Source organism: Botrytis porri, assembly GCF_014898465.1.
Source record: "Botrytis porri strain MUCL 3234 chromosome Unknown BPOR_015, whole genome shotgun sequence".
In the NCBI taxonomy this organism is placed as follows: domain Eukaryota; kingdom Fungi; phylum Ascomycota; class Leotiomycetes; order Helotiales; family Sclerotiniaceae; genus Botrytis; species Botrytis porri.
In genome coordinates this window covers 1,006,554-1,018,930 of record NW_024066089.1, presented here as the reverse complement: position 1 = coordinate 1,018,930, position 12,377 = coordinate 1,006,554, and the positions used below count along the sequence as shown (strand labels likewise).

Genomic DNA, 12,377 nt, shown 5'->3' with positions numbered 1-12,377 from the left:
ATCGGGGAACGTGGAAGTGGAAGTGGAGAAGTTTAGACGGATTTACTCTTTAATTATTACGACCTCGGAATCGATAGGAAAAGATGATATTTTTAATATGGGAAATGTAGTTGACTGGTGAATTGATCGGATTATAGATTGAATGTTGTTACTTTTCATTAGTCCAGTAAAAGAATACTTTAACTCAAGTTATCTCATTCATTTACAAAATGCTGGCCGCTTATGATTACCTCGGAAGTGTCTTCCCTGTTTAATTTTCTTTTCCAACAATCCCAATAATATGTGCGTGATAGACAAAACAGGCAGGTGAATATAAAGTGGCTTGATATGTATATTTCCTACAATCCCCATTTCTGTAACCTTTACTCTCCTCTTCTCTTTCCAAATCTTCCACGAACTCGTCAATACCAACCAAAATGCTCATCCCAACCACCTCCGGAACCGCGGAATATAACGTTCCCGGTCTCCCCTCCCCTTGCAAAACCTGGTATAAAATCCACGGCTCCCTCTCATCCTCCACTCCACCCCTTATCATTCTCCACGGCGGCCCCGGCGCAACCCACGAGTACCTCTTCCCTCTTCTCGATCTCGCCCCCTCCACCCCCCTCATCTTCTACGACCAAATCGGAAATGGACTCTCCACGCACCTCCCCTCCAAAGCCGGCGATGAAGTATTCTGGAGCATCGATCTCTTCATCCACGAGCTCGACAATCTCATTCTCCATCTCAACCTACAAGATCGCGCGATCGATATCCTCGGACATCCCTGGGGCGGTATGCTCGCTGCGGAATGGACCATCAAATCCTCCCACGCGTCGCATCTTCGTCGATTGATCCTCTCAAACACGCTAGCGAGTATCGAAACCTTCCAGCGTGGGATTTCGGTGCTCAAAAAAAAGCTCCCCGGAGATGTGCAAAAGGTTCTCGATGATGCGGATGAAACGCAGGAGTATGAGACCCCGGAATATGATGCTGCAGTTGATATCTTTTCGCAGAGACATTTGAGTCTAGCGAGACCTTGGCCGCCGAAGGAAATGAAAGCGGTGCAGAAGTGGATTGCGGAGGATCCGACGGTTTATGGGACCATGTATGATTTTCCCATTTATTTCTTTATCTTGTTCTCTATTCTCCCCTTCTGCGAAAAATTTGAAGCTAATTGAAAGAAGGCTGGGTCCAAGCGACCTTGTCATTTTGGGTAATCTGCGTGATTGGACGTGTATTCCAAATATACATAAAATTAAAGTACCAACGCTTGTGATAAATGGTGTAGAGGACGAAGCACAGGATGTGACGATGAGACCATTTTTTGAGCATATTGAGAAGGTCAAGTGGATTGTTATGGATGGGGCGGCGCATTTGTCTCATGTTGATCAGAGGGAGAAGTACATGGGACATGTGAGGGATTTCTTGAGTAATGTTTGATGGAGTAATGATGATGATTGAGAAGTTGATGTGGGATACTAGGTTGAATGGGGGGGGATTGGGTTACGATTTTGTTTCGATCGATATGCAGTGTCTGTTCATATAAGTACTGTGACTATTTCTCCATACATCACCGTCAAATAAATGCCAAAGAAACTAATCCAACGCTTTTTTATTACTAGAGATTCATATCCCAACGTTCAATTTTCACTATTTCTTAGATGTACTTCTGCAACACCCACTGATACCGAGAAAATACACTTTTCATGAATTATGCTCAAGTCTCTACGATAACGTAACGGCTAACGAAACAATCACTATAACTCGGGAAATTCATTTCCTATTTTCTACCCATAAAAAGCAACGAATTTTACTGGCAAAAATCTCAATTTCAGACTTCACCATAGGCTAATAACACAGTTACTATATCAGATCACTTATCTATCACTATAAATCCTTAGCATCCTCGTGAGAACTATAGATAAGAAGTCGTTGGTTGGTTGCATGTTTGAATACAGAGTCTCCCCGTGGCACAGCACCAATTTTCTCGAAGATAGATACCGGCATTCTATTTCGCTATCTCCACTACAGACTCGAAGTATTGTATATATACACAAAATGGATATTCAAGATCAACAATCCCTCCCTAGAGAAACAACCAAACAACCAAACGAGAAATCGAAACTCTCATTCATGAAATCGATAGGATCCCCCTCACAGCGTAACTCCTATCATTCACAGGCGTAGCAGCACAACTTGCGCGTTTTGGAACTACGGTGACATGGCGTGAGTAATCACTCTCTCCCAAAAAGCTCGCCTCACGCACTTACGAACACAGAAAACTATCTTCAGAGTCCCCCTTCGCGGGAACAAAAAAAAAACCCTGGCGCCTTGAACCTGGGCGAATCTCAAAAAACATTATAAAATGCGTTTCTGTTCTTCTAGTATCTCACTCCCATGTCGTTTACATTGCTCTTAGATGCGTGGCTCGGTCGATACTAAACTATGCTCCTCAGTTTCACGTGAGTTTTGGTATCTTCTACTTTTTTGACAACCGCTTGCTAAAGTGATGCTTTATGAATAGACTTATATTCATGGGATATACAGTATTACAACTTATTTGTGACTGCATTGCCGAGCTCGCTAGAGCACGGAGTGGGTCTGGGAGATCCGATTACGACTATGGTTTTTACGGGCTTGGGATGAGGGGGTTATCTGTGGTTGTGTATCCTTTTATGCGTAAGCATCTGTATCGCGTTGTTATTTTTGTGGACGTACTTGGATGTCTTGAATAATAACGATATCACGATAAAATAAGTGATGAGATTCCATAAAATCCCCCATCTGTTAAGCGAAACAATGAAGGTGAAATGGTGGTGACGGATCGGAAGTTAGCTATACAGTATGTTTTTAGTGGGTTTTACTGGTACGTAGGTAGATCTGTTAGAGTCATGTAGTTAGTTTCTCTTTCTTTCAGTCTGTCTGACTAATAGTTCGTTCTAGGATGGTTGACATCGTCGCGCTTTCTACCATTCTTACTACTTTTATGGAGAAGTATATTGGGTTTTGGGCTGCATACCTTCTACAAATATGTATCGTGATAGTGACGATTATTCCTTTCATATTCCGGAATAAGCGACTAGGTGAATTTCCAAACTGTGCAAAGTCTATCCCGAAACAACATAGCTGACAGATATCTAGTCAAACTCCCACTCCAAGACAGCATTCTTCCCCAAGCAGATCGCATACTCCTGATCGCCACACTATCGAAATTTCATCTCTCAGCCGCCAATCCCCAATACCAGGCTCAGCCCTACAGCCACCGCACGCCCTAGAACTCAACCTTCATTGATGCAATCAACCGCGGACCAAAAGGTTATCGGGCCATCATCTCTCTTGTGATAATCTGGCTCTGCTACACCAACAACCTCATCTCCCAAGCCGGAGAAATGCAATCTCAAGGAATTTCAAACAATACCATCAACTCACTCAACGCACGCGCAGGCATAATTATGGGTCCTCCCATCCAACACATTCTCTCCCAAGGTTCTTTTCAACAACGCAAAATGGCGCTCGGATCTATTCTACAAATACCAGTGGGATTTCTTTTCACAGCCGCGGGAATAGGCCATGCAGCCGGTCTTCAACAGCTTATCTATTCGCGGGGACTATGCTACCACTAACCCCTCGAGTGCGCAACTGCACGAAACCCACAGAATGTCATGTTTATGTCAAATAACATGTATAATTTAGAAGATAGCACGTACCCTGAAAATAAGACCAACATCCCAATTACCCAAAATAATCCATCTATTTCCCAACCAACTAATCCTCAAACTTTCTTTCAATACCTCTCACAGGATTTTCCACCTATACAAATTTACAAGAGGTACAGAAGAAGAAGAAGTACAGCCGTCAGCTAGAGATGTGGAATACCAAGAGCGCAAAGAGGTGGAAGTAAGTAAGCCGGATACTACACGATTTATTCATTGGTTTAAACATTCGATTAACAAGTAGCTGAGATCAACCAATGGGGTAAATACTGGTGCGCCAAATCATCGAATTGACTCCCTGTTCTAGGGTAATAAGTATTCTTGCACCCTGCAAATCACACAAATGGAAAAATCCATAAACAGTCTGGCAGTCGGTCATCAGTATCATAATATCTATTCGAGATACCTACATATTACATATTTTATCAACCTCATCTACCTATCTACCCATTTATGTAACTCACCGCCACCACCACCACCACCATCCAGTCATCATTTTTCCTTTCCAGATCATTAAAATCATCATATTAACGTCCTCTTTCCACTGTTTCAACTGCTCATAGACACTTCCCCTTCCTCCCCTAACTGCCACTCTATAAACAAAAGACATGTACCCAAACACACCACCCATATATCCATCCGTCCTCATCAACGCGATAAACACACACAAATGCGAAGTATTAACCAATGAAGGAAAATTCCCTTTTTTCTTTCTTGGAAATGAATCCAAACTCCCACACACCATACCATTGTGCAAATACCTCCTGAAGGAAGAAAAAAAATCAACCGGATATCATCTCTGCAAACGTAATCTTTCTGATCATGAACAAAAAGTGTGCATCCCCCCCTTCCGCTCAGCTCACCCCATAATTATGCACAAATAACGCTTAATGTCGTATGTCCCCTTGAAGCGCTCACACCCTCACCATCCCATATTTAATCGACCTCCGCCACCAACATTTCAATTGAAAGATCCATAACTCTTAAAATCATACCCGTTCGTAATCCTGTCCTTTCCCTTTTTAACGATTTCTTTCCCCGCACTTCTCGAATTCTTTGCATTTCCATTCGTCCTGCCAAGCACTGCACCCCCTTTTCCGTTGTCTTTTTGTGCCCCACCATTAACCGAGATTTGCGATCCCTGCGGTAAAGTATTTTGACTAGCACTCATTCCGTATTGGTTAACCTGCGCCATTAATGATTTTCTCGCTTCTTCCATTGCTTCATCCGAACTATTGTCAGAATCTGAATCTGAATCACTACCAGCATCTTTAATTCTCTTAGCTACAGCGGCGGCAATGGCTGCTGAGGCAACCAAACCATTACTTTGAGTTAAAGAAGGAATTTTTGAGCTTGCTGGAACTGGAACATCATCGTCGTCAGAACTATCATCACTACTACTCTCATCATCGTCCTCCGATTCTGAGAAATCTTTGTTCAATAATTGAGATGAAAGTTGTAATTTTGATTTGGCGAGTTGACCATTTGGCAAAGGTCTAGGTTTGAACATGGTTTCTTTCTGACTATTCAGAGATGATAAACTTGCGCCGAAACCAATCGTTGGTCTAATGATCGGTCGCTTGAGGGGTGAAGAGAATGATGGACCTTGAGCTTCGAAGATGTCAGATGTTAGTTGTTGATCAACTTCGTCTTGGGTATTATCCTCATCGCTGCTGGAGTTCTTACGTTGATTTGTGGTCTCAAAAGGAGAGACCATATTTCTCCGGGCATGGCTTGGCAAATCCGGGCTTAGCCGTTGAGTTGGAGCATCTGGCATCTTCACATCCTCATCATCACTACCATCTTCACCTTCATCTTCTGAACTGTCTTGGGTCTCTTTAATTTCTGTTTTAACCTTAGGATCATTTCCCTTGTCCGAAGCGTCGTCTCCAGAATCTTCTTCATTAGATGACTCATCCTCTGATGAAGAAGCTGAACTCTGAGTGTGCTTGTTGAGGGATTTACGCTCATCGCCGGATGGCGCATTGGAATGGAAGACGACTGGAGATCGACTATCCCGTGGTGATGATTGATCCTCACCCATTCCAACATCCTCATCTGATTGGTCGTTGGGATTATTTGATTCTTCGATTTGTCGATTTGGAGGACTAATGGATCTCTTTGGCTCTTGCTTGATTATGACCTCTTCTGCAAAATCAGAATCTTCAGAACTGGAACTGTCTGAACTTGGAGGGAGTGGAATCTCAGTAGCAGGCTTAGGTGGCGACATTGGTTTCTCTAGGATGATATTAGTTTGTACTCATCAATCAACGATTCATCTGTATCCTTGTTTGACAGAGGAATAATATCATGAGGCTATTCCAATGACTTTAGGCGTAATATTTACATACCTTTGACAGGGATTGGACGGCCGGGTGTAGATGCCGTTACTTTTTTTGGTTCCGGTGTAATGGTCTTTCTTTCCAGGGGTTTCTTCTCGGTAGAAATGTCTTTGGGTGCCGGTTGAGGGATAGGCTTGGGTGTTGCAGATCGTGCCACCGAACTTGCCCGACCCGCTATCAATGGCGGTTGACTCATAGCAGATGGTTTTAGCGATGGCTGTCTGACTGGAGTCGCACCACGATCAGGTCCAGGGCGCTTGAATGTTCTGGGTAGAGGAATAGGTGTTTGATTTGGGCCTGAAGTCTGATTAGAAGCAAGCGTGGGTGTTGTTTTCTCTTTTAGCGTACCGACTGAAGCTGTGTTCTTGAGCTGTGGCTTTACAGGAGTGTTCGCCTTATCAAGGTCAAAGGAGACTCGCCTAGGACTCTTGGACGGTAATGGCATCTGAGCTTCCAGACTGGTGTCCTTAGGAGCTGGGGCTCCAGGTGAAGAACTTAATACACTTTCGGAAGAACGTGATGTTTTCAAAGATGACTTCTTTCCTCTTGGATAATGAGGCGTGGAAGACTGGCGTGGGAGGATCACGCTGGGAGTACTGCGTTTATAGACCGGGGTCCCTTTCCTGCTTCCTTGTGGAGTTTCGGATGCTCTCTTAGAGCCTTCAAGAGCTTCTGACTTTCTAGACTCTTCCTCAGCCTTTTTCGTTGCCTCCTCTTCGGCCTTCTGCTTCTCTATTCTGTCATCTTCTTCGATCTGTTTGCGCAGTTTCTCTTTCTCATCCTTCAGCCTCTGAGCTAAGAGAGCAGCTTCCTCTTTTTGCTTTCTTGTGGCTTGCTTCTGCTTCTCCTCTGCCTTGAGTTCCTCTGATTTCTCTTTACGCATTCGCTCGGCCTTTGCAGCCACGGCTTCTCTTTCGGATCCACGTCGACGTTCCTCGGCAGCTTTTGCCGCCGCAGTCCGCGCCTCTTTTGCTGCCTCCTCACTTTTTTTCTTCTGACGCAATTCCTCATCGCGTATTCTACTCTTTGGCGTCAAGGGCAGCTCATGAGGAGTTGAAACAGATTCAAAGGTCTTGGAAGGATGACGATTTTGGTTCGAGGGTGAGTTCGCTAACCTCTCAAGACCGGGTAATCCTGCCGATGAGGATTTTTTGAGTTTAAGTTTTGATTGCGGAACCTTTATCTCTTCAGAATCCGAGCCAAAGTCATCATAGATATCCCCCTCGTTTCTAGGCGATCGACTCTTCGATTTGCTTGATTTCGCGGCTGGCAGAATTGTTCCCGAAGTCTTTGTTTTCTTCATGGAACTTGAGTTAGGATGGGGAGGAAGTTGAGGTTCATTTGCCATTGGACTTGTCGCAGTCGTCGAAACGGACCGACCCCTATCGGTCGCTCTCTGAATGTGATAGCTTGCACTTTTTGCTCCTGTAATGTCCTTTGGTGTGCCCTGCTTCCGTGGCGGGGGTTCTTTGATTGGACTTACAACTTCTTTCGGGTCGCTGTTGGGTTGCGCAGTGGTATTCTTGGTAGACAACTTAGTGATATAATTAGTTATGGCATGACTTTGGTGGACAAAACGTCTCTTCACTAGCGATGGAGATGACGGGGGTGGGATGTCGGAGATCATGGGAGAATCCTCTCTTACGTTTGGCACAAAATCATTGTCCTCGTCCTCATGACCCAATATCGCACTCTGTTGCGAATCGGGAATTGTGGCTTCTGGGTTCTCTGGGATACCTTCCAACCTTCCACTAGTATATGAATCTACTTCTCGAGAAGGAATTGGTTTGTCTGGATCTATGGCCGTTCTCTGGCGTTTTTGTGGATTCCAAAATGATTCGGCAGCTCCATTTATAGGTGACCTATCTCTCTTCTGACCAAGAACACTTATTGGGTTGAAACGAAGAGCTGACGTTGGAGGAAGTGAGTCTCGAACATTTGGTTTATTAGGAGCTTTTATGATTCGAATCGTAGACATATTGGTAAATAGAGGTCCTATCAGATCGTTCTGAGTAACGTCAAATAATTCATCGTCCATACACTTTTTAATCGCAAGTGGTCTAAATGAAGAACCAATCAGTAAGTACAAACTTCCACTTTTCAACCCAGACATTCTCAAATCATGTTCGCAGAAGCGCAAACACTACTTACTGGCCATAGTTGATTTCGTGAACTCTTGAAGCTTCTGTGCAAAACTCTCTGATGGTAATATTCGGTGAAGTAATAACACGAAAGCAACGGATTGGACGATCATTCTCCTCTGCCGCATCTGGTGTGAATACTTTGACTCTAAGTGAAAAGCCGGGAGAGGCGGGGGGATCAAGCAAGGAATTCATCGTGAATTCTTTTATGATGCCTTCAAGAAGTTAAGCTTATGCGAAACAGCAGAAGTGTGCTGATATGCAAAGAAGAGAGACAAGGCCAAAAATCAACGGCATTGAGTAGAATGAAGAAGTGCAATTGGTTCGGCGCACTATTGAAAGCTAATTGCTTTTGCTTTTTCAATAGTGGAGCACTTTAAAGTCCAAAAAGAAATCGCGCCAAAACGCGTTGAAAGTTGGAAGGTTGAAGCTCTTGGGGAAAAAATCTCGTGGGCGGTGGGCGATAAGAGGTTATCGTGAATAGTCAATCGTGTTTTGGTGGACCTTTTCCGATAAGAGTTGAAGAAGTTGAAGAACGTGAAGAACTTGAAGAACTTCTGAGGAAGAGAAAAAGAGTTTTGATATGGATTGTCTCTTGAAGGAGGTGATGGAAAAGTTTGTGTGTGTGTAATGAAAGATTTGGGAAAGTTTTTGGTAGAATGAGATTCAGCTTCAATGATTGATTCACTTGAGGTTACTTATTATCATATATCTCTTTTCTTTTCTTTTCTTTTCTTTCTTCTCTCGGTTTGCTTTGAATTTTCAAACTTCACTTCATATACTGGGATACCTAGGTAGGCATTTCTTATATACTGAAGTCTGAATGTCTGGAGCTTATCCTTGAGAGCGAGATTTCTTTTTGGTTTCATCCGATAACCCATGTGTCACAGTGCATTGTCTCGAGAGTGTACAGCTCGATAGTGTACAGCTCAAGTATTGCGTTATGTCATGGTTGAATGATTGGGTGGAAGATCAGACTTTGACCTGAGTACGTACTTGGAGAATTGATTGAGTATATCTAACACCTAAGCTATTGTTTTGGAGATGATAACGACGAGATGCTTCATATGCCAGGTCATCAAAAGCCTCTCAATATCATCATGCTGTGCTCTTCTTTGACACATGTCATGGTGCCCAGATATATGTGAGCATTATTTTCGTTTTGACATTCAAACTAATCCCAGCACAAAATATCTCCTCAGTCCTAGATCCAATCTGTCCTCCTTCTTCAAAATGTCGAGTAGCTGTCCAGATCATCTCGATACGAAATTTGCCATATCCAATTCCCAAGATACAAAACCACTAACCCAACTCCTGTCGCGACAACGGCCATTCCCACTAATACCCATTGTCTCAACTTAAAAGCATCCGAAACCTCCATTTTTATCATTTTCTTTTGTTTGGTGTTCCAATGCCATGGCTCCTCTTCCTTCCTCTTGATCCCTCCCGCATTCTGTCCTTGAGATGGTGATTTGATATATGCATATGGTTGTGGTTTGTATATCAATCGGTGAAGGAATTCTTGAATGCGCCCGATAAAAGTATTGGAATATTTCCGGGTTTCCGAGTGTTGGTGAATGCGAAGATAACTATTACGGCTATCGATGATCAAGAGAGATATGAGGAATGAAATGAAGGTAATGGGGGCGATTATGAACTGTTTGTCTGGTTAGAATTTTAATGCTAAATATTGGGATCAGATGAGAATGGCTTACCCTCACTACAGCGCTTTCCTTAGGAGCTTCAAGAAGTATTGGAGAGTGGAGTTTTGGCGGAGGAGATGGTGATAATGCTGATGATCGACGTGTTGGAGATGACATTCTGACTGGTGAATTATATTATTGACTTTGAGGTCTTTCGATAGACCTTTGAAAAATAAATTTTACATTGCTTATAATATTTATTCTTCTTCTAGAGAGTGAAAAGTTTTTGATGGATTTCGTTGTTAATCAAGTCCCCGCCAAGATAAGGTTACGTCGGCACCGCGGAAACATAGCTCAGCCTTGCGAGTGACGTTTTTCTGCGGATTGGATTTTGGTTCATCGTTTCGTAACCTTATTATTGGCACATCGTACTCGGTGCGAAGAAAGCCAATGCGAAACACGTGATGGTACCCTCCTCACTTCTCCTTATCAGATGTGAGGATATTCAGAAAAAAGAGATATTCATATCTACTAGCATCCTACCTCTTTGATACTATTCTAGTCTTAAATCGACCACCCTACTTTCAGGCCACCCCTGTTTTGGGCCATCCTTTTATATTAAAAATCGCTTTTTTAATCTATCAATATCTCTATCAATATAATCTAATTTAATAAAAACTTGAATATATATAATTTAAACTATTTTAAGCTTATTTTGAAATTTTTAGATTTTTAGGATTTTTTTATATTAAGATTCAGATTTTTAAAATATCGATTTTTTAATTTATATAAGAATTATATATAAATTTAAAACTTTTATAAAATCTTTAATAACTTTTTAATAATTATTATTAAAAGAAAACTATATATCTTTTTAAAAGTTTTGAATTTAAATTTATATAAAAATTAAAAAAAAATTAAAAAAAATTAATAGATATAAAGATATAATATATAGTAAATTTAAAATAATATAAATAATCCCTATAATTTTAAGAATATTCTTTTAAATATTTATTTATAGAAAATTTTCTTTTTTTAAATCCTTTAGAATAAATATATTATAAACTTATAATAAAGTTTTATAGTTTATTTTAATAATTTTTATTAAAAAATTATTAAAGATTTTATAAAAGTTTTAAATTTATATATAATTTCTATACAAATTTAAAAATCAATATTTTGAAGTTTTAGATTTCAATATAAAAAAATCCTAAAAATCTAAAAACTTTAAATTAAATTCAACACAATCTGAATTATATATATACAAATTTTCAATAAATTCTATTTATAAATAAAAGAGTTAAAAATTCCATTTTTGGTGTAAAAAGTGGCTCAAAAGGGGGGTGACCCGAAAGTAGGGTACCCGACTTAACATTCAACTGTAACCTTAAACCTCAGCTTGATACAAGAATGAGTATAAGAATAGCTTCTATAATAATATATATAACTCAATATAGGTTATATAACTAATTTCTACAACTTTTTTTTAGCCGATGTGTTTTAAAACTTTCATTTTTCAGTTCAATCTTTTCCTTTTTAAATTAAAAATACTAATAATTCTATAACTATATGTTACGGGAGCTGCCTCTAGGGTCACGTGGAAGTGTCTAGAGATCTCTCGAGGTGGTTTAGACTAGACTTCAAGTAGGAATTCAATAAGGTTGTAACTGGTTGCAATTCTCGTAACTATAGTAATGAAACTAATGATTGTTCTTGAGCACGAAGCTCTACATTGTAATGAAACCCATTCCCTTATATAGACCTTCGTTCTCGTCTGGATAGCTTGGGTAGACTGTCTATCCTGTCTATCCATCACGTGACACTTGCCCCGTGACCTATATGATACTACTGCTTATCTAACCTGTGCTTACTAGATAACCTGTAACCGCTATCCCTCCTGTGCCTACTGTAGGATAGGTGCCAACAAAAGATATGTACCTATCTTTTAATCATTGCTTATTGATTCGGTTACCGCTATCTTTCGTTACCCTTTAATCCAACTGTCCCTACAGTGCTGTTTTCGTAGGTTCCAACACCAAGGCCTTAGGTTTATCTTATAATCCATGTTGCGGTGCGGGTACCTCCGTAACACTATATATTCGAATCTTATAAAATTCGAAATGTATGATTAGATATATTATGAAAACTCGAAGCTTGAAATATAGAAAAGCTAATCTAATGTTACGACGACTATATAAAGCTTAAAGAGATACATGAGTTTAAAGTTTCGAATCTATTCTAAGCTGATATTAGTATATATATATGAATCTATAATATAGGATTTTTAGAGTTTAAAAAGATTAATAAAAAGTTTTTATACTACAACATATTAATTAATTTATTATTTCTTAGAGGTTAACTTCTAGAATAGTAATAATAATATTGGTAATCTAGTATTAGTAGAAGACTTAGTTACTTTAGCTTAAGAAATAAAACGAATATAGTATAAGAGTTAAATTGAAGTCAAATTATAAGAAAGAGCTTGAATAGATCTAATTTTGCTTCCTTTTTTTTAGGTTTCTTTAAAGAATATTCTAGGTTTATATAGTTTATAAT

At 40.4% G+C, this 12,377-nt stretch overlaps 4 protein-coding genes across 4 annotated transcripts; 2 read left to right on the top strand and 2 right to left on the bottom strand.

Moving 5' to 3' along the window:
* Positions 1-416: 416 nt before the first annotated feature.
* EAF01_010075 (uncharacterized protein) lies at positions 417-1,422 on the top strand (the record flags this gene model as incomplete). Its single annotated transcript, XM_038918332.1, has 2 exons — positions 417-1,087; positions 1,167-1,422. 2 exons carry the CDS (start codon positions 417-419, stop codon positions 1,420-1,422), a joined length of 927 nt encoding a protein of 308 aa, XP_038766302.1.
* Positions 1,423-2,190: 768 nt separating this feature from the next.
* On the top strand, positions 2,191-3,708 carry EAF01_010074 (uncharacterized protein). The gene is made up of 3 exons (XM_038918331.1): positions 2,191-2,444; positions 2,507-2,661; positions 3,124-3,708. Exons 1-3 carry the CDS (start codon positions 2,428-2,430, stop codon positions 3,255-3,257), a joined length of 306 nt encoding a protein of 101 aa, XP_038766301.1. The 5' UTR covers positions 2,191-2,427; the 3' UTR covers positions 3,258-3,708.
* Positions 3,709-4,075: 367 nt separating this feature from the next.
* EAF01_010073 (uncharacterized protein) lies at positions 4,076-8,870 on the bottom strand. Its single transcript, XM_038918330.1, has 3 exons — positions 8,189-8,870; positions 6,047-8,097; positions 4,076-5,933 (listed from the first exon to the last, which is right to left on the bottom strand). Exons 1-3 carry the CDS (start codon positions 8,371-8,373, stop codon positions 4,657-4,659), a joined length of 3,513 nt encoding a protein of 1,170 aa, XP_038766300.1. The 5' UTR covers positions 8,374-8,870; the 3' UTR covers positions 4,076-4,656.
* A 536-nt stretch (positions 8,871-9,406) lies between these two features.
* EAF01_010072 (uncharacterized protein) lies at positions 9,407-9,998 on the bottom strand (the record flags this gene model as incomplete). Its single annotated transcript, XM_038918329.1, has 2 exons — positions 9,407-9,835; positions 9,894-9,998. The coding sequence occupies 2 exons, from the start codon at positions 9,996-9,998 to the stop codon at positions 9,407-9,409; spliced, it is 534 nt and encodes a 177-aa protein (XP_038766299.1).
* Positions 9,999-12,377: the final 2,379 nt, after the last annotated feature.

What these genes read in the sequence shown, in the direction of transcription:
- EAF01_010074 (XM_038918331.1), top strand. An exon ending in GGTTGTGTATCCTTTTATGC is followed by an intron (nt 2,662 to 3,123) that starts GTAAGCATCTGT and finishes ACAGATATCTAG; the next exon opens with TCAAACTCCCACTCCAAGAC.
- EAF01_010073 (XM_038918330.1), bottom strand. Translation starts at nt 8,373, where the DNA reads ATGAATTCCTTGCTTGATCCCCCCGCCTCTCCCGGCTTTTCACTTAGA. An exon ending in CACGAAATCAACTATGGCCA is followed by an intron (nt 8,098 to 8,188) that starts GTAAGTAGTGTT and finishes TTCTTCATTTAG; the next exon opens with ACCACTTGCGATTAAAAAGT. An exon ending in CCGTCCAATCCCTGTCAAAG is followed by an intron (nt 5,934 to 6,046) that starts GTATGTAAATAT and finishes ATATCATCCTAG; the next exon opens with AGAAACCAATGTCGCCACCT.